The sequence below is a fragment of the Dipodomys ordii genome, unplaced genomic scaffold, assembly GCF_000151885.1.
Source record: "Dipodomys ordii isolate 6190 unplaced genomic scaffold, Dord_2.0 Scaffold186, whole genome shotgun sequence".
Lineage (NCBI taxonomy): Eukaryota > Metazoa > Chordata > Mammalia > Rodentia > Heteromyidae > Dipodomys > Dipodomys ordii.
This window is the reverse complement of record NW_012267402.1, coordinates 1,425,316-1,451,495: the sequence shown is the minus strand read 5'-3', so window position 1 is coordinate 1,451,495 and position 26,180 is coordinate 1,425,316. Positions and strand designations below refer to the sequence as shown.

Genomic DNA, 26,180 nt, shown 5'->3' with positions numbered 1-26,180 from the left:
TGTTGATTTAAGAGATGCCCAGATTACCAGGGAAACCTTTTAGTGCAGCTAGGAGCTCTTTATATGGCTATACCGGCTACCAGCACCAGACTTTCTGGCTCTGAATTTCATTCTTATTTTAGTTCTGACTCAGCACAGCTATCTCACAGAACACCGACCACACTGGGACAGGAAGTCAATAGGAGTTTTTACTCTGTGACTAAGCTTAATTTCTTCAATAAGGTTAAAAAAGGAATGCAAGCAAGAGTGAGAGAATTTTAGTATGAAGGTAAAATATTTACTCCAGTCAAGTGAAAATCATTTTCTTACTCAAATCTACTATCACTTCTTGTTACACACATTAACCAATATTTGAACATATTGGCCATGATCAAGTATAATAACTGAAAAAACATATTCTTTTTTTTTGCTAAATTTAAAAGGGTTTTATGTCTTTATAAATTTCAAATTTTATGAAGTGTACAGGTAAAAGAATTGTTTTAGCTACAACACAGATTACATTGTAAGTATATGAAAGAGCAATGTGGAGATGATATAATAAGGTCCCAGAAAGCTGATAATGACCACCTGTGGGTAAGCTCACAGCCGGGGCTGCTGGTTCCCCTGGGAGTCTTGTTCTGGCTCCTGTGCTCACCTTTTGGCACAAAATGAAATTCTGGTTTTTGAAAGTAGAGCTTACATAGTTAGTTAGTTCTTTGTTAAATTCTGATCATTTCAAGAGGAGGAATTCTATAAACCTAGAAAAATGTGTAATATTCCAGTAATGATGACCTCACAGTTACAGCCATTTACTGTTCTCAGGGAGTATCACTAAAACATTTCTGGTCACTGGTCATGGAGTACCCCTCTTTACCTTTCTTTTTTTTTTATTGTGAAAATACCATACAGAAGGGTTACAATTACATGGGTAAGATAATGAGTACATTTCTTATCAAGCATTGCTGCCTCCTCTTTTTTCCCCTTCCCATCCCTTCCCCTGTCCCCCACCCTGCCTGCCTACCCCCTGCCCCACCCCCAAAGTTGTAAAGTTTGTTCTTCGACATAACAATTTGTACATCTCATGGTTGCAATGGGTCCCTCTTTACCTTTCTTCTTCTTGGTAAGCAGTACTGAGGCTGTGTCAGTAGAGGGCACTGTCAAGTCAATTCAGGGGACGGATTTGCTCCTACAGTAACGCAAGGTTTCTCACACATCCAGTTCCCAGGGCATAGCAGCCAGCAGCCTTCTGAAACAGGGTGCCTTGGGCTCCTATTGATACTCAGTAGCTAGCAGCACCCACCCTACTGGGGAGTTCTGCAGGAAGTAGGGGTACTCAGGTTACTGGCATGCTACAGGGAGATTGAAAGCACACAGCTCCAGGGATTTTTCTGCCACTTGATGGGCCTTGTGAGGGTGGGGGATGGTGGCTTCTTCTGGAGCATTCATCTCAGGCCTTGGATAGTAGTGGCACCATGGTAGCCCTTCCAACTTCTTTCTTTTTCTTTCTTTTCCTCCTTTGTTTTTCTCTTTCCTCTCCCCCAGCCTTCCTCCTTCCTTCCTTTCCTCCCTCTTTGTCCCAGTACTCAGGCTTGAACTCAACAGCCTAGGTGCTGTCCCTTAGCATTTTTGCTCAAGGCTAGTGCCCTACAACTTGAGTCTCAGCTCCAACTCAGCTTTTTGCTGGCCAATTAGGAACAAGAGTCCCAGTGTCCTGAGTAGCTAGGATTACAGGCATAAGCAAACAGCATTCCTATATATTGAACTTTATTTTTCAGATTATTGTGTATTTTTTTTCTCTCCTGCCTGGACATAGACTGACAAAAGAGGAAGCCTACAGAGTCAGGATCCTGTAGTTGGGAGGTCTTGGATGTTGCTTATGCAACAAGGCAACTAGTCTCACTTAAGAACATATTTACATCTGAAACTAGAAAGGGGTAGAAGGTGTGGGTTACCAAGACAAAGTGAGATAAACAGAAGCCCACATGGTAGATTCCATTCTTTGTTTCTCCAAGTCAGAGCAGTAAGCAAAAGGACTTGCTGTTCAACCCAGGGCCTGCCTACCTCTCCCTCCCATACAGTTCAGGGTGCCCTCCTTGATAGCACCCTGTTCTGGTAGCGTGTGGCCAATCTGGGTTCCTGTAATGTTTCACAAAGAACAGAGCCCATGTCAATCCTCAGAAGCAGGAGGGCAACTGAGCTCTTGCTGTTTCTGCAGAGGGTGGAGGGGGGTGAGAATGCAACTCCCCAGCACTCAATATCCCTTGAACACAATTAGCTGTGAGGACTGCTGCTTTATTCTGAGGGCCACCTATCTTTTCTTGTCATGGCCATTTCTGTGTTTCTCTTCCTGCCACTTCCTGCAATATAATGAAGTAGCAGCCTGTTTTCTATACAGTCCTTTAGTTTCAGAATGTTTTATGCAGTGAAAAGGGCTACACTGTTGAATACTGTGTTTACAGTCTCTCAAGAGGTATGGGTGTAAGGAGACACCAGAATAAGAAAACACAGCTGCTGGGGCAGGGGTGAGTGTGGAATCCAGCTCTGGGAGGGTTCAACAAGCCTTACTCAGTATCTAAAAAGCATTAAAGTAATAGTTGGAATGCTTTCTGTTAAAAAAAAAGAGGGGGGCAGGGGGGCTAGGAGACAACATGACCTTATTCTCTCTTCTCTTTCCCTATCATTTACTCTTCTCCCAATCATCACTCAAACAACTGGTATACTGAATTAAAATGAAGAGTCCTGGAAAAATGAGTGCTGTTAGAAGAAAGCCTTGAGTGAGCCGAAACCAGCTCCGTTGGTCTTCCATTTCCTCCCCTCCTCTCCTTTGGCTGGCTAGGACAGGGACTAAAGGGATCTTCCTAAGAACTCTGTATAGCTTGTTTCTTCTGTGCCTGCTTGCAGGAGTTCTTGAAGACACTGCTCCTTCCTTACTCTATGGAGCCTGGCCTCTACTGCCAAAAAGAGGCCACAGGCAGCATCCTGTTCCCTCATCAACCATAAACCTTTAAGGACGGTGTGCAACAAGGAGCAAAGCTTAGGGAGAGGAAGAACCCCATGGAACTCAGGTGAATTATTAATACTTCAGTAATTGTAATTGAGGCACAAAGGCACACATACACAGGCACCAGGTGGGCTAATCCATGTATGGGATATGCCTCTTAATATTTAATTACTTAAATGATGTAAAATGAAACTTAAGCCTTCCTCACTGGATGAATAGGCGACTTCCTGCTTAAACCCTTTTATAAATGAAACCCTTTTATAAACAGAACTGTTGCCAGGCATTTCAGTTCAGGATAGCAAACATGCACTTGAATGATTATGAGACTATCTAGTCCTTTAACCCACACCAAGTATTAGTAAAGCAGCATGAGATCCAACCATCTCTCACCAAAGTTTACAGATAAGAAAGCAAAAATATAATCAAAACTAACAGGATGAGGTCAAATTATTAGTCAAATTATCAGTCTGGGAAAACAGACAAAAAAAAGTCTTCAAAGAGGTTAGACTCTATTAGCAAATCAAATGAAGCACTAAGAATGATTCCAATAAACTAGTAAAACCACATGGATTGGATATAAGTGAAAACACTGCCTAAATCTCTAATGATAATAATTATTTATGTTGGTTGTACCAGAAGTCATTGATTGGGGGACAGGAGTAGAGAAAGACAGTGGTAGAGAAAGCCCTAGTGTGACCCTCTAGCATTACAAACAAACAAACAAAAAATCAATGATTTTACCCTATTTAAAAGTGAAGGGGGAGGGGGAGCGCTGAGAATGTGGCTTAGTGTTCCAGTGCTAGCCTAGCATGCATGAAGCCCTGGGTTCGATTTCTCAGTACCACATACATAGAAAAAGCTGGAAGTTGTGCTGTGGCTCAAGTGGTAGAGTGATAGCCTTGAGCAAAAGAAGCTCAGAGATGACACCCAGGCTCTGAGTTCAAGCCCCAGGACTGGCCAAAAAAAAAAAAAAAAGGGAAGGGAAGGGCCAGGCGTAGTAGCTCATCCCAACTACTAGGGAGACAGAGATATGGAAGATGGCAGTTCCATACCAGTTTAGGCAAAAAGTTAGCAAGACCCTATTTATCTCGATCAATAAGGTAGGTATGATGGTGTGTCACTGTGATCTCAGCCACATGGAAAGCTGTGGTTTGCGGCTGTTCTGGAGTAGAGACCCTACTTGAAAAATGAAACAAAAACAGAATGGGGGTGTGGATGATGTGGTAGAATGCCTGCCTATCAAGTGTGAGGCCTTGAGTTCAAATTTTAGTACCCCCACTATGCGCACATTAAAAAGAATAGAAGCAATTCAAAATGGTACAATCAAAATTGTACATTCCTATTATGTCAAACACTTAACACATAGAATGCACCAATGCTTTCTATGATGGAGGTGGAAATCACCTAGTACACATTAACCTGACCTCAAATGCAATCAGAATAATAATACCATAATGGCTCATAAGGCAATGTCAGTGTTTTCTAATCCAGAATCAATGTGTACACTTGCTATACAGGTATAGATTGCTTTCAAGTACACTGCTTATATAAACAGACTTTAAAAGGTCAATTTACCTTCCTCCTTGCTTAATATTTTCATCTAAATTTAGGCAGCCTGAGTCAGTACTCCAGTGTTCTGAGACTACAATCTCAGGACTCCCACACAGTAGAAGCTGCTAAATCATGCCATTGTTCATATTTTTGTCCTTTAGTAAAATACATGCCTTCCTCCCTACCTCTCAAAGTAGAGGAGACAAAAAAAGAAGTCAGGAGGCTTTTCTCTGGTTTGCTCACATTTTATGTCTTAAGGCTAGGCACTACTTGAAAAAGGGAAAACTGTCCAGAGCCACTGGAATCAAGGACCCATAATATCTTTTTTTTTTTTTTGGTCCGGTTGTGAGGCCCAAACTCTGGGCCTGGGCACTGTCCCTCAGCTCTTCAGCTCAAGGCTAGCGCTCTACCACTTGAGTTACAGCGCCACTTCCTGCTTTTTTCTTTTTCTTATGTGGTGCTGATGAATCGAATCCAGGGCCTCATGCATGCAAAGGCAAGCGCTCTACCACTGAGCCACCTTCCCAGCCCCCCCACCCTCCAATATCTTGTACATTCCTTATCCTTGGCCACACTTTCAGAAAATTCTCTATGCTTGACACAGGGACATTTGTTCCTACGTATGTGTATGTATGCATTTTTCTCCTATCTCCACCTGAAAGTTACAATGTTCATTTTCAACAAAGTGTTTAGTGAGTACTACTGCTGTATTTGTTCATCTTTTGTCCCTCCATTTCTGTGCTCCCCTTGCCCTCCCAAAGATATAAATGAACAAACAAGACATAAAAAAAACAAAAACTGCAACAAAGAAAAGAACTTGTTTCCATTTCTTGGATAACACTCAGGCTCTTCAGAGCTAAAGTATCCACCTTCATTAAGCCAAGTCCATATTTCCAAACCAAACTTTTTAATAATGAAAGAAATTAATCTCTTTTCCATGGAAGTAAGAGTAGTAACTCAAAACGTTTGAAATTTACTTAATTCTCTTAGCCACTCATTGTGAGAAATATATTTTTCTTTTGAGTCCAGTGGGCTTTATTGAGATAAATTAATAACAACAACAAATCAAGATTTTTAATAGTCATTTTTCCTGACCCTTATGCTAACTATAGACTGGCCTATATATTCATAACCCCTAAACATTATGCTAAACTACAGACTGGTCTATTTTGTTCATACCACACAACATATGCCACTAAAAACCAATCAATGTAACACTTGCCAATTCACAGAAAGCCAAATTTTACTTTTCCCAAAATGTTTTCAAAACTTAGATTACTGAACTGTCCACTTCTCAGCGGAATGATCCCTCATAGCTAGGAATATTATTGCAAGTAGACATCCTAGATTATTTCTTTTCATACACCTTTTTCCCTTCAACCTTGAAGTCAGTGGTGAATACAACTTTGACTCATTTGCCAAAGGATACACACATTTGCCTTAAGGCAAAAGGAACCTCACAGGCTTTGATTTGTACTATTGTTACATATCTCAGTACTGGGCTTGCATTACTGATGAGCTCCAAAGAAACAGAAGGTTACAATGTGATAATAGATAATACTTGTGTTAATGTTCCCAATCCCAAGCCAAAAATGTCTAGACAAATACATTTTATATATAACAATCCAGAAAACTGGCAACTTAATAAACCCTTTAAATATGCTATGATGACTTTAAGAGCTTAGACCTAGGCTACAACACTACAATTTGTAATTTGTGTTGGTGTTTTAAAATAACCCTTTTCATTCCCCCTCCCCCTCCATCTTCCCCTTATCCTTCTCCTTTTCCATCTCCCTCTCCCATCCCCCCTCTCTCTCTTGAACTCAGGGTCTGGGCCCTCCCCTGCTTTTGTGTTCAAGGCTAGTGCTGCACCACTTGAACCACAAGTCTACCTTCAGTTGTTTTTTTTTTTTGCTGTTTTTTGCTTGTTTCTTGTTTTTGGTGGTTTATTGGAGATAAGAATCTCATGGACTGGGGCTGGGAAGGTGGCTCAGTGGTAGAGAGCTTGCCTTGCATGCATGAGGCCCTGGATTCGATTCCTCAGCACCACATAAGCAAAAAGAAAAAAGCTGGAAGTGGTGCTGTGGCTCAAGTGGTAGAGCACTAGCCTTGAGCTGAAGAGCTGAGGGACAGCGCCCAGGCCCAGAGTTCAAGCCCCACGGCCGACAAAACAAAAAAAAAAAAAAAAAGAATCTCATGGACTATCCATATCACCAGGAAAGCAATAAATAGTATGAAAGTGCCGAGTTGATTTAAAAAGTAATTGTATTTAATAATAATCTTTTAACCATGAGTTTTGGGAAATATTTTCCAAATAGGACATTAAAGTATAAACCATACAAGAAAAACAACAAAATATCAAAATAAAAAAGATTGCTTTTCAAGAGGTATTTATAAAAGTTAGAAAGCAAATCTGGGAGACCTTTTAAAAAAATGCTTGAGCCGGGCGCTGGTGGCTCACGCCTGTAATCCTAGCTACTCAGGAGGCTGAGATCTGAGGATAGCGGTTCAAAGCCAGCCCAGGCAGGAGAGACCTTGAGACTCCTATCTCCAATAAACCATCAGAAAACCGGAAGTGGCGCTGTAGCTCAAGTGGTAGAGCGCTCGCCTTGAGCTGAAGAGCTGAGGGACAGCGCCCAGGCCCAGAGTTCAAGCCCCACGGCCGACAAAAAAAAAAAAAAAAAAAAGCTTGACAAAGCATTTGTATCTAGAATACATAAAGCACCATTACAACTTAATATTGTAACTAAGATGCCAATTAAAGATGGACAAAATAATCTAAACACATTTTTGCCAAAGATGATATACTGACTGTAAGTAAACACAGGAAGTAACTCAACTTCATGAATCAAGGAAACACAATTAAAATCTCAATAAGATAACCACAGAATGGCTACAACTGGAAAATAAAATGGTACTGTTTGTTTAGAAGACAACTGAGCTATTTCTCAGAAAATATAGTTAGCTAAGCAATCTACTTATTCCAAAATGAAAGCATAGATCCATATTAGAATGTGTAGATGACTGTTATAGAAGCTTTATTTGAAATAGTCAAAGACTGAAAACAAACAAAATGTCAACCAACAAGTGATTGGACAAATTATAGTATATCTTCTGAGTGAAATACCATTCAATGATAAGATGGAACCTATTATTGATACATGCACCAACAACGATAGATCATAAAATAAAGTATACTAATGGTGTTTTGTCTATTACAGAAAAAAAATTTTTTTTTTTGGTCCGGTCGTGGGGCCTGAACTCTGGGCCTGGGCACTGTCCCTCAGCTCTTCAGCTCAAGGCTAGTGCTCTACCACTTGAGCCACAGCGCCACTTCCGGCTTTTTTCTTTTTGCTTATGTGGTGCTGAGGAATCGAACCCAGGGCCTCAGGCATGCAAGGCAAGCGCTCTACCACTGAGCCACCTTCCCAGCCCAACAGAAAAATATTTTTGATGAGAGACAAAAGCGTATTTCCTTTAGAAACTAAGCTTCACCATATTACAGAATTAGTATTATGATCTATATTCTAATATATGTATCCCTACCTTTGGATTCTCTCAGTAGGATACTGAATTTAAATTCTAAGTTTAACATTAAGAGTAGAAAATCAGCCAGGTACTTACTGGTGGCTCATGCCTATAATCCTAGCTACTCAGGAGGCTGAGATCTGAGGATAGTGGTTCGAAGCCAACCTGGGCAGGAAGTCCATGAGACTTTTATCTCCAATAAACCACCAGAAAACCAGAAGTGGACTATGGTTCAAGAGGTAGAACACTCGCCTTGAGCTGAAGAGCTCAGGGACAGTGATCAGGCCAAGTTCAAGCCCCATGACCACCACCACCACCAACAAAAAGACTAGAAAATTAAGAGTATGAAGAGTTTAACCTGCAATAAGAGAGGTAGTTCTCAGCTAACCTAGTGTCTCGTTCACTTTTTTATTCAATGGGAAATAGATACTGAATAGTGAACACCTACCAAGCACTGTGGTAGGCGCTACTGATGCAAAGAAAATAAAGGCCTCTAGCCTTGGAGCATCCCTTATCATATGAGGGCAGGGAGAGAGTGAGAAGGGTGCCTATGAACTCAGTTACTACAATGTAAGTATTATGGATAGTACTCAAAAATGCACAGGAGAAAGCTTTACTGTTATAAAGCAACAGTAGCAAATGGATACCTCTTTATACAAAGAGAAAAAGTATTTATTAATGATGTGACATGCTTATTCACTGTTAAAATGACTAATGTGCCTCACTAAATTATTAAATAATGACAAATAATGAAAAAGTGCAATTTTATCCTCCCAATTATTTAACAGACTGAAATTAAAATATGAACATAGTTTTTCAGCCAAAGAGCAAACAACAAAAAGCAAACAACAAACTGCCAAACAGGTGCAGCAGGAAACTCACATAGACTGATCTACTCCAACCTCACCTCAAGTCTGAGTACTGACTTATTTGAATAGAGGACAGAACTGGTTATATAATGATGACTGGCTTTTCTAGACACCAGTTCTTCTTCCTTTATAGGACCATGAGAAAACACACAAATATACACTCAAAGTCCTTAATACAAGGGCCCACACAGAGACTCAATAAACAGTAATATATTATCTAGGATCTAATTTTTTTTTTACTTTCAAACCAAAGCAAGGACATATTTATATGCTTTATCTAGAAAGATATGAGCTGGTTTAGCCAATAACCACATTTGCTTTGCATTTCCACTCCTGATTATCTTGATCCACTTAGAAATCAAGAAAAGAGAAATTCAAGGTTAGTCCTACAGAAAAGGAGAGCATGAAAACATTTCTAAGAAGCAATGCACAGAAGCTCACTGCTGCATTCCAGTAAGTTTCAAATTACGTTTTTTAAAATTTACACTCACATTCCAAATGGCTGGCATAGTTTTACAAGCACCTAACTAGGAGGTATAAGAATAGAGGAGACAGAAGCATAACCAAAGACAGAAAGATCTTAGGGTTTATCTCAGTACTAGGTCAACATCATATAAGAAATACTTTCCATCTTTCTGGGCCATACCAATCTATTTCATAATTAAACTCTGTCAATGTAACAAAACCACCACAGACAGGAAGTATAAATAAATATGCCCGTGTTCTAATAAAATTTTATTATGGGCACTGATTTCTTCATAAATTTTGTATAATTTACACATACTAATAAATAATTCTCCCTATATCAGGGCTTAAACTCAGGGTCCATGTTTTCTTGCTGAGCTTCTTTGCTCAAGGGTGGCACTCTACCACTTGAGCCACGCCGCCATTTCCAGTTTTTTTGGAGGTAAGAGCCTTATGTACCTTTTCTGCTCAAGCTAACTTTGAGTCCTAACTATAGATTGTCTCCAAAGTAGCTGGGATTACAGATGTAAACCACCAGCTACTGGCCCAGCCAGTCTAGCTCTTGAATTTGGAGTAGTCCCTTGTCAGATTTCCCACATTTAAGGGAAAGCAAATGTAGCTTTGAAATTTTTTTAATAAAATATTTTTAATTTTTTTGACAATATTGTTTTGGACAATGTCACTCCTTCCTTCATTCTCTCCGTTTTTCCCTCCTGTCACTGCCCACAATTTATATATTTCATTTTAAACATAGTGTTTAGTGAGTACTACTGCTGCATTTGTTCACCCTCTGTCCCTTCATTTCTGTGCATAACTTTGAAATTTTAAACAGAGAATTAATTGCTTAAGTGTATTTGCCATTCAGGTTCCCGCAAAACAAAACAAAAACATCAAGTTTAGGTGCAAAATACTTCAAGAATAAATAGTAGAGAATAAGAATATGTACATGGGTATATTGTAGAGGGGTTGGAGACATGGCTCAGTCCTAGCCAATGAGTGAAAACATCAGGTACCATGATCGAGTTCTAGGTCTCAGACCTAAAGAAAGAAAAAAAAAAAAATTCTGTAGAGCCAATGCTCTACAGAAGGGTATGACTCAGAATGATTCAACAGTCCACTGAAAACCCTATTATCCTCAAATACCATGGGTCTTACAAAATATGTAAAAAGTAACTTTCAGGTCACATTTGGCAAGATTAGCATAGTGCTTGTTATTATACAGGTACCCGCCTCTAACTCTTTAGGTCATGTTTAATGATATAAGACAAAAATCTGTTAAATCCAGTGTTTTTCATACTGCCTTTCACATTTGTTTTTACAAATAATTATAAGCTCAAAGTCAAAATTATTTTTAGGTGTGTTATGGTGCTACTTTAAACAACTGTATTTTACGTTTCAGAGCAGGCTTTTATTTAAGGTATTTAAATTTAAAAAAAAATGTTTTCCGGCAACAGATACTACTTTTTCCAGTCTCTCTCTGATCCTTTTTCTGTTGAGTCCACACACATACCAAGAAAATGAACATGTAAGAAAGAATTAATGTAAGAACGGACCCTGTGCAATCCTTCAGACAACATTCAAAGTGTGTGATAGTTCATGTACTCCCTAAGGGGAAGGATAGTGTCCTATTTACTATTGCAACATTATTTAGCATGTATTAGACACTTAGTAAAAATTAACTAAATGATATTCTAACCCTATAGGCCACTATTTCCAAGAATACTGACTGCCTCACTGAGTAGGTAGTGAGGATTTTATGAAATAGTAAATGAAACTCAATAATGGTAGTAATTTTTATCCCATTTTAAAAAACAAAGACCCAAAGGATTATATACCTTATCCAGCTGAATGGCCCTAACACTTGTGTGTATATTAACTCAACGCTCTGCTCTCTGATTCCTCTCAGTTAATACTAAAAAATTAGCTCTCTTTAAATACCTCTCCAAAGTGATGAAAAACTGCAGATCGAAACTGCAATGATGATTCTCTCTACATTAGGGCGGGGTGGGTGGAGGAAATGACACAAATCCCTTATATTACCAGGCAACTGTATCACCCAAATAGGTAGAAAAGTGTTTTTCTTCAAGCAACATTTAACATTGATTCTTCCTCTCTTAATGTAAATTCTAAGCTAATCTATCTGTTTCAAAACCACTGTCACTAGGTAAATAAGTACAACCATAGGCATATAGTAATATCTTACTTAAGGGGAATTTTGACTTCTGTGAAGATTGGTTTAGAATGTTTCACCAATTTTTTTTCTTCTTGCAGTACTAGGGTTTAACTCAGGGCCTGTTTGTTATCACCCCAGCAATACCAATCAATGCTTTTTACTTGTTACTTTTCAGATAGGGTCTCACATTCTTTTGCCCAGACTGCTATCTTCCTACCAACCCCTCCTTAGTATCTGGAATTACAGGTATGAGCCACTGTGTTTGCCTGGCCCAATCTTAATTTTTTTCAAAAAGGAAATTCTAGAACCTCACATTTGAAATTACAACTGCTTTAGATAGTTTTACTCTTGGCATTTAAAATTTGTAACAATTCAGGGCTAGAGAGTAGTTCAGTGGTAAGGCCCTTGTCTAGTCTGAGTTGGACTCCCAGAATGGGGGTGGGGGGTGAAATGCAAGTAAATATGTATATATTTCAACTTTGACTCTTAAAAACTATTTAATCCAATGACTTCAAAGTCAATACATTAAATGTCGATAAAAGACAGCTGACATAGCAAAGAATGAATACTAATAACAGTATCACAGTACTTTTCTGCTACCGTATTCTTTAAAAATCGGAATTCAGTAATTTTCAAATCCATATTTCCCTCCCAAAGTATAGTCTCTGTACTATAAGTTGCCTATAAGACAAATACAAATTTAGAGAAGTTAGTCAATTTTTTTCCCAGCAAAATTTAAGGGAGTATTTAAAATAAACTGTGACAATGTATTTCTAGGACTAAAACCCAACAGCATGCAAGGTATAAGTAGCCCTCCTACCCATTAATCAAAACATTCAAACAAATCAGGGAAAAAAAACAAACTAATAAAGTTCTATACAATAAGTGTAATTGAAAAGAAAAAAAGGAAATCTGTCTTCTGTCAGCACAAAAATCAAGAACTTTTTATCTCAGAAACAAAAAATCCAAACCTTCCCCAATAATACTTTAACACATGGGTTTTATATGTTGGGACTTTTTGTTTTAGGCTAATTAACCTTTTGTTAACTTGAGCCTTCCTTCCTAAGTTGCATTTAATAATCCCACTGTATTCCTCTGTTACAGGACTGCAGCAACAAAGAATCAAAAGAACCCCTCCCAATTCCCATGCAACCCTCCCCAACACACACTGGAAGAAAAATTCCTCATAGAAGCATGCTTTAAATAAACCAAAACAAACCATCTCTAAGTTAAAGGGGGGAGGGGGAGACATGACCAAGTACTTCCAATTTTAAAACTACTCTGGTGTAAAATCAAATTTTAAAGACAAAATAGCACTCTTGGTTTAGAGACAGCAAAGACCACCCAAAGCCTGGTGAAGCAATTGAAAAGAGGTCTGGGGTTGTGACTACCATGTGTAGTCACAACTGAAAGGTTCCTCTCAGTGTGCACTTCCCATCACTGCATCCATACAGACAGGAGTCTCACTCAGTCATTAGGAGCCTTTGACCTTTAGCCAACTCTGACTTTGTACTCACCTTAGTCCTTCCTCCCGGAGCCCAGTTAGTCTCAGACTATCAGGACGGTCTCGCCTTCTCCGGTAGAGGCCTGAATGGGAGAGCTCCTTAAGCTGTAATGCAGTCATAGTTCTTTACACTGAGGTGAGATACTTTACAGAGTGTTTATACTTAGTGGCCAGGCTGCTGGGCTCAGAAGAGCAGTGTGTACTGTCTAGGGACCTGAGCACACACCTGACACAGGGTTAGAAACCTCCACGCAGGCCCAGCTAGGCGCTGAACAGAGCTTCCTGTTTCTCCCTGGTACACACCCTCCTCTCAGCAAGGCATGACTTGCCTTATCTCTGGGCCTTGCACCTTGGGGAGGGGGAGGCAGTGATTAACATATTTACCAATGAGAAAAATCTATTATAAATAATCACACCAATTTTTATTACAGATCTCTCCAGAATCATTCTGTAGTAAAAACTGAGGTAAAAAGCTCCAATAAGTTAATGCTAAAGAAGGGTCCTGTGTTAGTTATTTGCCAGGAAATCCATTAACGTTTCACAGGCAGCTGTCAGTTTAAAGAAATGCCTGGTCATCAGGAGCACTTTGGGACATTTTCTTTAAAAAAAAAAAAAAAGAAGAAGAAAGCAGAATTCTAAACGGAAGCAGGCCAATTCCTCCCTCTCACCACTGCACTCAAATCCTCTTTAGGAAGGAAGGAAGTGTCTAATCCACCCCGTTCCCATTAAACATTACTCAAAAATTCATAACCAAAAAGAAGATATTTCCCCCTGCCAACCACTATAAAATGACTTTCTGAATCTATAATACCCATTCTGAATAACCTCCACTCACAGCAACCTCAGTACAATCAACACTGTCCAACACTGCCTAAAAGTGCCTGTGGTGCCAATGCAGCCTATATTTATCTGGGAAGGAAGGTTAGGGGAGTACAGACAATGGAGGACAGATATTATTGCAAGTCCTCTGTTATCAGCTCTAAATGATGTTAACACACCATAGGCAGGGTTTCATCCTCTAGACTCAGTCCCACATATCACAAACATAACCTAGCTACTTGTAAATTCTTAGCCAAAAAACACTGAGAAACAGGTCTGACTCTGTGTGTGTGTGGGGGGGGTGGTAAGTATTGTATTGGGGCTTGAACATAGGGCCTCATACTTTCACTTGGCCTTTTCAATCAAGTCTGGTGCTCTACTACTTGAACCACAGCTCTACTTCTGTTTTTTTTTTTGCTGGTTAATTGGAGATAAGAGTCTCACAAACTTTTTCTGCCCAGGCTATCTTCAAATTGTGATCCTCAGATTTCAGCCTCATAAGTAGCTAAAGCCTGGATGAAACAGGTCTGAGATCAATCAATCTATCTAGCTAGCTAGCTAGCTAGATATATATGTATATATACATATATACATACATATATATTTATATACACACATACATACATATATATACATATATATGTATATATTTACATACGTATATATAAGTGGCTAAGTAGCTAAGAGCCTGGATGAAATAGGTCTGAGATATATATATGTATATCTATATACAAATATATCTGTATACATATATATATATACAGATATATATGTATATATACAGATATATACATATATATATATATACATCTGTATACAGATATATATGTATATACACAGAGTTAATAGTTAATATATTTCCCTCAAAAGAATCTGTACACCAGGAACTGGTGGTTCACACCTGTAATCCTAGCTACTCAGGAGGCTGAGATCTAAGGATCACAGTTTGATACCAGCCTGTGCAGAAAAGTCTTTGTGAGACTCGAATCTCCAATTAACCACTCAAAAATCAAAACTAGAGCTACAGCTCAAAGTGGTAGAGAACTAGCTTTGAGCAAAAGCGCTCAGGGATAGCGCTCAGGTCCTTAGTGCAAGCCCCACAGACTAAATAAATAAATAAATAAATAAATAAATAAATCTGTAGTACAAACACAAAAATCTCACTAAGAAAAAGGGGTGCTGCAAAGGAGGAGGCAACATGCTTGATAAGAAATGTATTCATTACCTTGCTCATGTGATTGTAACCCCTCTGTACAGTGTTTTCACAATAAAAAACGTATTAAAAAAAAAGAAAAAGGGGTGCTTTACCCATTTACTCAGGTTGCAGATCCTAGCTGTCACTGAGACTATCATTGATACCCTGTCACAGTGGAAAACAAAAGACATTTTCTAACTGTCATTAAACATAAAAGAGATGTTTGAAGATGCATGGAGAGATTGAACTCATTTTGACTAGATTTAATTACCCATGAAACGCTTTTCAAAAAATCAGGTGACAGCTGTATCACTCTTCCTCTTTCTGGAAGGTTACCTAAATAATTGCCAATATTGGACAGATCAAGGGAAGCAAACAACATATACATCACTTTATATCTTTTTAACTTTGAAAATAATGCCTATTTAAAAACAAATAGCTGGGTGCCGGTGGATCACGACTGTAATCCTAGCTACTGAGGAGGCTGAGATCTGAGGATCACGGTTCAAAGCCAGCCTGGTCAGAAAAGTCCGTGAGACTCTTATCTCCAATTAACCACTAGAAAACCGGAAGTGGTACTATGGCTCAAGCAGTAGAGTGCTCGCTTTGAGCTGAAGAGCGCAGGGACAGTGCCCAAGCCCAGAGATAAAGCCTCACGACTGACAAAAAACAAAAAACAAAAAAAAACACCAAATAAAGGGGCTGGGAAGGTGGTTCAGTGGTAGAGTGCTTGCCTAGAGTGCATGAAGTCCTGGGTTCGATTCCTCAGCACCACATAAACAGAAAATGCTGGAAGTGGTGCTGTGGCTCAAATGGTAGAGCACTAGCCTTGAGCTGAAGAGCTGAGGGACAGTGCCCAGGCCCAGAGTGCAAGCCCCACCCACGACCCACAAAAACAAACAAATAAAGCCAGGTGCTGGTAGCTCTCAGCTTATGCCTGTAATCCTAGCTTTTCAGGAGGCTGAGATCTGAGGATCATGGTTCAAAGCCAACCTGGGAAGCAAAGTCAGTGAGACTCTTATCTCCAATTAGCCACCAAGAAGCCAGAAGCGGAACTGTAGCTCAAGTGGTAATGCTAGCTCAGGGATAGCACTTAGGCCCTGAGTTCAAGCCTTAGGATTGGCAAATAAAATAAAATGACTATATACATAAACAAATAAAAAGCCCTAAGTCTTAAGATTTAAAATACAGAAAAAATAAAAGTTTATACTAATGGAAACACACAATATTTGGCTTTCCAATATAATTCCCATTCATAAATGACAGGCAAAACAAAAATAAAGCCTATAATTTTTTTTCACTCTATGAAGAAAACATAGATGTCTGGTGAATAAAATACATTGTAAAGTTGGGTACCGATGGCTCATGCCTGCAATCCAAGCTACTCAAGAGGCTGAGATCTGAGGATCATGGTTCAAAGCAAGGCTGGGCAGAAAAGTCCATCATGAGACTCTTATCTCCAATTAACCACCAGAAAAACAGAAGTGGTGCTGTGGCTCAAAGTGGAGAGTGATAGCCTTGAGTAAAAAAGCTCCAGGACAGTGAGTTCAAGCTTCGAGCCCTGAATTCAAGCCCCATGAACTGACTGACGGACATAGATACATTACACACACACACACATACATACACTATGCATACACTATATACCAGTAAATATAGAAGAGTGAACATTAAACATGACCTCTTGTGGGGTCTTGGGAGTACAGCTCTCAAGTGGTAGAGTGTTTAGCACACGCAAAGTCCTGCATTTAATGTCCAGCAACACTCCCCTCCTACACTATGTGTCTATAGAAAAATGTTAATGAAAAGCTTTATTGATAGCTTTATTTAAAAAAAGAAAAGACCATTAAAAAAAAAACTGATGCAATAGGTAACAAGGAAATGGAGTGTGATGATGACTGAAAGGTTACCCAGACAGGAAACACCAAGCTATGTGGGAGGAATCTGTAAAAGGATGTGAGGAGAGGAACAAAAAACCAGCTCCAAGCCCTGTAATAAACAAGCTGACTACTCCTGCCCTCTGACTTTTCAAATCGTTGCACTGACAAACAGGAATCTCAGTTAAGCCAGTGCTTATGTTTCTGTGAAGCTTCTACAAAAGAAAATTAAATTCTGGGCCTTTTATCCATAGTCTACATGAAGCTAGGACACAGAAAGGCCTGCCCACCCTCTCTTCCCCAATCTTCAGATAGACACTGACTCCTGAGTGCTATAAGGAAAGCTCTGGAAGTAATATGTATAAAAATCGTGGAAAATATACCACTGACTAGCACTCAGGCTAATTAGCCAGACAATCTCACTGTCATATCACAAAGTGTTCTGATGTACAGGCACTAAAAAAAGCACACACAGAAGATGGCATAAGGAAGGGAAGTCTCAGGTCTCTCTCTTTTTTTTTCCTTTCAAATGCACTTTCCCAAAGAAATCGGTGTCACCACCTATGCCTGATTTACCAGACACATCAGGTCTATTGTTTAAAGTGTTTCATTTCAAGCAACTGAGTTCACGTGATTTTTAGTGCATGGTGGAGAGCCTGAATTAAATGCCTTTCCCCATGGGTCTCTAAACAGAGATACTTTATTTGTGCATTCTGAAAACTCTCTGAAGACCAGTCCAACCTTCAATTTAGTAGAGAGTCCCCATTCTGTTTTTCACAAGGTTTCCTCTCTGTACAATAATTGTAATTTGGGGTTTTGTCTCTTTTGACATTTAACTGACTGATAAAAATCCTCTGGCTCTCCTTCATGCTCAGTGTTGTAAAAATGAAAACAAAAACTAAACCAAGGGCTGCAAAAGTGGCTCAATGGTAGAGTGCTTGCTTTGCATGCATGAGGCCCTGGGTTCCATTCCTCAGTACCACATAAGCAGAAAAGGCCGGAAGTGGTGATGTGGCTCTAGTGGTAGAGCGCTAGCCTTGAGCTGAAGAACTGAGAGACAGTGCCCAGACCCAGAGTTCAGGCCCCACAACTGGCAGGAAAAACAAAACAAAACAAAAACCACAACCATCCCACAAGTTGCTAAGGCAGTGTCTTCCGGTCTACATGTCTGTCTACATGCCAGTCTTGAGCCTCATTACAACTTTCTATCCACTTTTGGTCTTTCTAGCCTATTGAGTTCTTGTTACTTCTGTACCTTGACTCCTAGCATATACAGAAATCTGTTCCAATTATTTCCATCAGCAAAGCTCATAACAATTTCTGTTGTAAGTTTAAACTCTTGGTCAAAATGGTTAAATTCACGGTTCTATGAAGTACCAGGCAGGGTATGTCTCAGGGTATGTCCCAGTTTAACAATAACCTGGTACTTTTCCACGTTCTGAGGATTATGGACCTTTGTGAATGTGAAGAAAGTTAATGACTCTCTGGTAGAAAAAGCTTGTGCACACATTTTACAAGTTTCTGGTATCTGACAGATTCCCTGGGAAGACCACACATAACTCCAAGTGAGACCCTCTGAACTTGGTCCCACTTCTCTTAACAAACTGCCAGTGTCACAGCGTAGGAATTTTGTCTCACTTGTTCACTTGTTACATATCTATCCTGAGCCCTGTAGTAGGTTAGCTACTATTTCAAAAAAGTTCTTGCCTCCTCAAATTTCAATCTCCTAATATCTTTCTGTCAATAAACTGGTCTTCTATAATATAGACCAATCATTTATTGACCCTGCTTAAATATCTACCCATGGCTCCACTTGCCCTTATGAGACAGTACAGACAAGAAGGAGGTGTGCCAGCAGCATCAGATGTGACAGAGCCCTGGTTTTCCATCCTCAGCATACTAGCCAGGAGGACTGTGCTTCCTTCTATTCCCTGGCCTTTGCACAGGTATCCTCCTAAGACAAAAAGGATCCTGGGGGCTGTCTCTTAGTTATCCTAGGACATGGGCAAAGGCTGTCTCTGCTGAGAAGTTTTTCTAGGTATCACTGCCCAATCCCCTTTGTGTTACAGGATCCTATGGCTCCATCCCTTCTATCATCACAATTAAGCACTCTCACCAAGTTTATATTTATTTTTATTGTGAAAGCTCAAGCTGGCCTCAAACTCTCAATCCTCCTGCCTTAGCCTCCTGAGGGGCTGGCAACACAGATGTATACCACCATGATTGGCTTGCACTTTACATTTTACATTATTTAAATGAGATTTATAAAGATACATTTATTGTATAGTTTTAGAAAATGTATTTCATGAGATTTCTGAGTATGTAAAACTCTGAAGCCTTCTCATCTGTAGGGTTCAACACTACCTTCTACAAGTTTGAACAGTTGTAGATAAGAACCAAAAGGAGCATTTAAAATTTTTTTTACCTAAACTTGTCACCATCTAGTTTTCAGCTTCCTATTCCAAGTAACCTCTTCAGGTATAGGAGGATAAATTAGAAACTTAGTTGGAAAAAACCTCTAAAATTAGTCATTAATGTCACTGAATTGTCAATTCCTTCTTACAGAGTTAGAAAGTTACAAACTAGCTTTAGCAGGAGAATCATAACTATGGCTCATTACCAGTACCTTTTATGCCAGGCATTAAAGGACTGTGAACTGGTTGAACAGCTGTACATTTCCAGGCTATTAACTTCCTTGTATGATATACACTAGAATTTTATGTTTTAAAATTAACATTAGACTTGATAGAAACAAGTCCTTTTTTGGCTTAAGTCTTGCCTTATGGAGAGAATAATCATTCTTCCATAAAGCAGAAATACCACACTATTTGTAGCACAGATTGATTCATCAAAATCTGATTTCCTAGGCACTGTGTCTTCCTAATGAGGGCTCTGAAGAGTGTTCCAGGCTCTCTATTAGTTTTGTAGGTCTGCTGCACAAGAGGTTTTAAAGTATTTTATTAGGAGGGGGTTCAATTTCAAACTAAAAAGAAAAAAGAACACAAGAATGCAAGAACTGTCAGGAAAAATGTCAGATACTAGGGGGGAAAGATGCCAAAAATATAATCCCATTCACCAGGGGATGATGTTGTCACTTTTTGTATCTCCTCTAAGCTTCTTCCTCCATCAGCCTTTCTATAACTGTGACACATCCATGTGGACAGGGGTTACCTAGAGACTTGTTAGACAAGTCATAAATATTCTCAAAGGTGACAGACTTTTCCTGGTATATTTCCAAAGAATTTAAAATAAAATTCCAAGTAAACTAGCCAATTCCACACCTTCAAGGGACCAAGAGACAGCACAAGCCAGGCTGATTGAAGGGTATAGTAGAGAACTATGAGATATTCTGTTGATAGTTCCATGTTTTATTTGCTGTGGTAGTCATGTAAATACACAGGAAGCTGCTTAACTATTAAAGTCCTCAATCTCTCAATTTGGAAACAGAAGCAGATGAATTAGATGATCTCAATGGTATTGTCTAGATTAATAGTACCAGATGTTCTTCAATGGGTAGCTACTGCCTAGACTCCCTGACTGAACATGCTTCATTCCTTCAGTTAGAAATCCTACTCCTGAAAAACAACAGGAACCCAAAGGCAGGCTTCACACATTCACTCTACAAACATTTCCTAAAGGCCTTACCTATGCCAAGCCACTTAGTGTGAAGGCCGGAAAAGGAGAAAGACAGTGGACAGCCTTTGGGCTTTCCTGTTTATTATTTCCTGCTCACTTTTTCTCAGGGCAGCTATTTCAAGAATGTAAGCTAAGGCCACAAACAGGCCTAACATCTCTATGCCCCAAAATTTTTCTAGAAAATTATAATAATTAACATATTATTTGTTCATCCTCTAAGTTAGTTTGAAAAAAGATTTTAATGGTAATCTTTCATAAAAGCTATCTGTAAATCCAGATTTTCATGTAATTTGACTTAAAATATATACATGTATTTATGGATTTCACTTTTTAGATAACATAACCATAAATATTGTTGCTGCCCATTCTGTCTGTTCACCTACCATATACTTTATAGTGAGTCAGGATAGATCAGAAAAATGAGGCATGGGAAATAGAGCCAGGAATTCAGAAATAAATATGGTATTTATAAATAGCTTGATTAAAAACAGAAAGCACTATTCTTTCTTAAGTTTCATTCTCTCACTAAGCTACAATATAAAGCTTTTTTTTTAGGCATCCAGTGAGACTCATCCTTTGTTGAATGCTAATAGAAAACAGACATCTATGTAGTAATCCCAAATATAATAAACCAACTCAAATGTAGTAACCCAACCAGACTTGACATCTCTGGCTCCTCTAACTGATGTCAAAACAGTTTAAGAACAGAAATGATTAAATGTACCAAGTATCCAAATACTTGGTACCAAATATTCATCTTAACCCACTTTTCTTCTCTTTTTTTGGTTGGTTGTAGGCCTGAACTCTGGGCCTAGGCACTGTCCCTCAACTCTTCAGCTCAAGGGTAGTGCTCTACAACTTGAGCCACAGTGCCACTTCCGGCTTTTCTGCTTATGTGGTACTAAGGAATCGAACTCAAGGCCTCATACATGCAAGGCAAGCACTCTAACACTGAGCCACCTTCCCAGCTCCCCACTTCTTTTTTTTTAACCATAAATATTCTTGATGTTAGAGCATTCAATAAACCTGTTATCAAATATGCCTGTACCCAAACTGGATTTGTGCTATCCTTTGTTTTTTGTGTGCCAGTACTAGGGATTGAAATTGGGCTCTGGGCACTGTTCCTTAGCTACTTCTACTCCAAGCTGGTGCTCTACCACTTGAGCCACTTTCAGACCTTTGCTGATTAATTAGAGAAAAGAGACTCACTGACTTTTCTGCCAGGCTGACTTCAAACCATGATCCTTAGATCTCAGTCTCCTGAACAGCTGGGATTACAGGTATGAGACACAGGTGGCCAGCATCTTTGCTTTGCTAAACCATTTCTTAATCTCTACCTCAATGTGTTCTTTTTTTCTCCCCCCATGAATTCAATACACCAGGGTCACATAAAGGTCTTTTATCTTTTGAATATCTCTATCCTGGAGCCTCACAATTCCAGTAACAATGGCAAATCTATGTCTGTTAAGTAATCTCTAAACAAAATTCATATTTTAAAAAGTATGACTATAAGTGGTGCTATGGTTCAAGTGGCAGAGAGCTCACCTTGAGCTGAAGAGCTCAGGGACAGTGCCCAGACCCTGAGTTCAAGACCCACAACCGACAAAAAAAAAAGAAAAAAATTTGGCCCGGTGCGTGTGGCTCATGCCTGTAACCCTAGCTACTCAGGAGGCTGAGATCTGAGGAATATGGTTCAAAGCCAGCCCAGGCAGGAAAGTCCTGAGACTCTTTTTGTTTTTTTTGGGGGGGGGGGTCCGGTAGTGGGGCCTGATCTCTGGGCCTGGGCACTGTCCCTCAGCTCTACTTGAGCCACAGCGCCACTTCCGGATTTTTCTTTTTGCTTATGTGGTGCTGAGGAATCGAACCCAGGGCCTCGAGCATGCAAGGCAAGTGCTCTACCACTGAGCCACCTTCCCAGCCCCTGAGACTCTTATCTCCAATAAACCACTCAGAAAACCAGAAGTGGCTCTGTGGCTCAAGTGGCAGAGCACTCTCCTTGAGCTGAAGAGCTGAGGGACAGCACCCAGACCCAGATTCAAGTTCCAGGACCAACCAAAAAAACCCCCAAAAAACAAAAAACAAAAACTGGCTGCCTAGGCACTGGCAGCTTATGATATAAGGATTGAAATTCAAAGCCAGTTTGGGTAGGAAAGTCTGTGAGACTCATATGTTCCATTAATCTCCAAAAAGCCAGAAGTAGAGCTGTGACCCAAAATGGTAGAGTGCTAGCTTTGAGCAAAAACAGCTCAGAGATTCTACTAGGCTCTGAGTTCAAACCCTAGGACCAGCGCGCATGCGCATGCGCACACGCACATGCACACGCACACACGCGAGCACACACACACACACACACACACAATATGCCTATTGTATAAGCATAAGAAAAATGGAGTTGGTTTCACATTCCAAAATAGGTAGTTACAAGTTAGTAGTTTTTGCTCTTCTAAGGACTAGGAAGAACAACAAGAAAATAGTTATTTTCCCTGCCTCCTAAATTCAGGAGGTATGTCCTAAAAAATAAACCACAATCTCTGCCTCTGAAGTATAGATTTTATTACTTTAGGCAGTCATGTCAACACATCAACTATCATGTCGAAATTATTTTCACCAGGTTATCAAACTATTCAACAGGTTTGATGTAAAAATCATTTCATAGCTTCATTTCTTGACAAATATTATACCATATATTTATAACTCAGATACAAATTCAACTTGATTATAAACATGATTTAAAAAGTTATAATTATATAACAATTTAATAACAAAACATATTTTTAAAAGTCATGAAGAGATGTAATTCTTTTGCTCTAAAGATACTTTTTAAAAAAGACAATATTTCCTTTATTACTGTTTCAAAGTGCAACTGAAAATGACTGAACAAGGTTCTTGCTTAGCCTGTTTTGTGTTGCTATAACAAAATACTAGGGGATGAGTACTTCATAAAGAAGCTTACTGTTCTGAAGGTTAGATTGAGCAACCATATTTGACAAGGAGGGCTTCTTGCTGTGTTGATACACAGTAGAAGGCATCAGAGAGTGAGCATATATGAAAGCCATCAACAATGCAAGTGAGAGAAACATGTGGGGTAGTCTCACTTCACAACAACATTCTAAGAGTGGTGTTCCCATAATCTCATTACTTTCCATTAGGACTCACTTCTTTTATTTTTTTTTTGGTGCCAGTGCTGGTGCTTGAACTCATGGTCTGGGGGCTATCTTTTAGCTTTCCACTCAAGGCTAGTCTCACAGACTTACAGGGTCTCAAAGACTTTCCTGTCCAAGCTGGCTTCAAATCATGATTCTCAGATCTCAGCCACCTGATACCTAAGATTATAGGTTGAGCCTCTGGTGCCCAGTAGTAATCAATTTAAAAAATTTTTTTCAAGTTGATTACAGAGTGGTTACAGTTACATACATAAGGTAATGAGTACATTTCTTATTGGACATTGTTACTCCCCTTCATTTTTCTCACACTTTCCCTCCCCTCCTAGCCCCCAGTTGTAAAGTTCATTTCGAACATATTGTCTTGGGAATATCACTGCTGCATTGGTTCGCCCTTTGTCTCATCATTTCATTGTTGCCCTTTTCCCTTCCCTAACTCAGATAAACATATATATAATACATAGGGTACCAAAATCAAATACAGTGAAAACAGGGATAAACCACAGGGAAAAAAAGAAAAAAGAAATAACCTGGACTGGGAAGGTGGCTCAGTGGTAGAATGCTTGCCTCGCATGCATGAGGCCCTGGGTTCGAATCCTCAGCACCACATAAGCAGAAAAAGCCAGAAGAGGCGCTGTGGTTCAAGTGGTAGACAGCTAGCCTTGAGCTGAAGAGCTCAGGGACAGTGCCCAGGCTCAGAGTTCAGGTCCGACGACCGACAAAAAGAAAAGAAAAGAGATGAAAAGAAACAACCTCAAGGGGCTGGGAAGGTGGCTCAGTGGTAGAGCGCTTGCCTGCATGCATGAGGCCCTGGGTTCGATTCCTCAGCACCACATAAGCAAAAAGAAAAAAGCCGGAAGTGGCGCTGTGGCTCAAGTGGTAAAGTGCTAGCCTTGAGCTGAAGAGCTGAGGGACAGCACCCAGGCCCAGAGTTCAGGCCCCACGACTGGACCAAAAAAAAAAAGAAACAACCTCACATAGTATGTTAAAAACCACAACAAAGAAAAACCTCTTGTTTCTATATCTTGGAGTTCATTTCACTTAGTATCATCTTATACGGTCATATGTACATAGCTACTGAGCTACTGTGATCCTCTTCTAGGACTATCCTGGACATATACTATTGTTTATTATTGAACCATAGAGCTACTTCTGGCACCAACTTTTAAAGACCATTTCTTAATACCATTAAACTAGGGACCAAGTTTCTCTAAGCCATAGTAGTGCACAGGATATACTGTTAAAAAAAAAAAAGAGGACAGACACAATAGAAGTATAGGCACTATGAGATTCTACTATACATGAGAAGACCACATGTATATACCATATATGTACACTTCAGAATCTGGAAGAATTTTACTATTTATCTTTGGTTCATTAGGACTGAAAGACTATGTAAGATCTGGGTGGAGGACAGAGGATATGGAGATGTTTATGTATTTTGATGAACTATCAGAGACATGATAAGACTGAATAAGTGATAAGACTGACAGTGATAAGACCACAGATTTCAGGTTGATGTGGAAAAGACAGAAATCATGTATCATGTTTGGAAGTTCTGTCATCATCCAAGTAAGGGTCCAGACAAGGCTCTTGTAAAAAAGGGATGGAGACACAAGCCCACACAAACATGTAACAGTCTAACAGAAAGGCAGGGCTCAGGCAGGGCAGAGTGAATGCATTGTGTCTCCCATAAAGTTGTTCAACTTTCACAACTTTGCTCTGTTGGGCACATACAGGATGGGCTCTGTTCTAAGTTATCTAGGATCCTTCTGGAATATGCAGGCTAATGGACCCTGGCACTGTTCATGTAATAACACAAACAAATTTCAAGTTTTAGAAGAACAAAATACTACAGAATGCTGACAGCAGGGAGGAGGATGGGATACAGCAGATGAAAATTTCCTGGGACTGAAACCAACAATCTGAAAAGGCTGGAGGTACAGAGCTCGGCCATGTGGCTAAGTGGGAAAGGCTAGAGGTAAGCTGAGATAATAGAGTCAGGCAGTGACAAGACTCAAAGCCTGCTGTTTTCATCCTAATAGGGAAGAAAAGTCATTATCTGAAGCAGGACTGACAAGGTCAAATGTGGCCTATCGAATGTAGCCTCTCACTAGGGCAGCAGCAGCAAGTGGGATAAGGAGCCAAGAAGAGCAGTCCAGAGTCCATGTCGCATGTCACAGTACAGGGTAGAGGAGCAGGAGCTAGGATGGCGATAGTGAAAACAGAAAAAGGGCACCGTGGACTAAAAGAGAGGCAGGGAGGCAGCAGGCACTGACATCACTAACATTTTTCTCCACATTCTTTTGTAAACATAGCAACAGAGGGCTGGGAAGGTGGCTCAGTGGTAGAGCACTTGCCTTGCATGCCAGAGGCCCTGGGTTCAATTCCTCAGCGCCACATAAGCAAAAAGAAAAAAGCC

The 26,180-nt window shown here is 39.7% G+C and overlaps 1 protein-coding gene across 3 annotated transcripts in view; it reads right to left on the bottom strand.

Annotated features, from left to right (window-relative positions):
- Positions 1–26,180, bottom strand: part of Lims1 (LIM and senescent cell antigen-like domains 1) — a 79,613-nt gene that overhangs the window by 39,166 nt on the left and 14,267 nt on the right. For 2 of the 3 annotated variants that reach the window (XM_013034281.1, XM_013034280.1), the window contains exon 1: positions 13,084–13,293. The exons of the other annotated variant lie outside the window; for it this stretch is intronic. In XM_013034281.1, coding sequence (XP_012889735.1) covers positions 13,084–13,190 — 107 coding nt within the window. In that variant the 5' untranslated portion in view covers positions 13,191–13,293. Of the gene's footprint in view, positions 1–13,083; positions 13,294–26,180 lie in introns of those variants that run through there. 3 annotated transcript variants of the gene reach the window in all.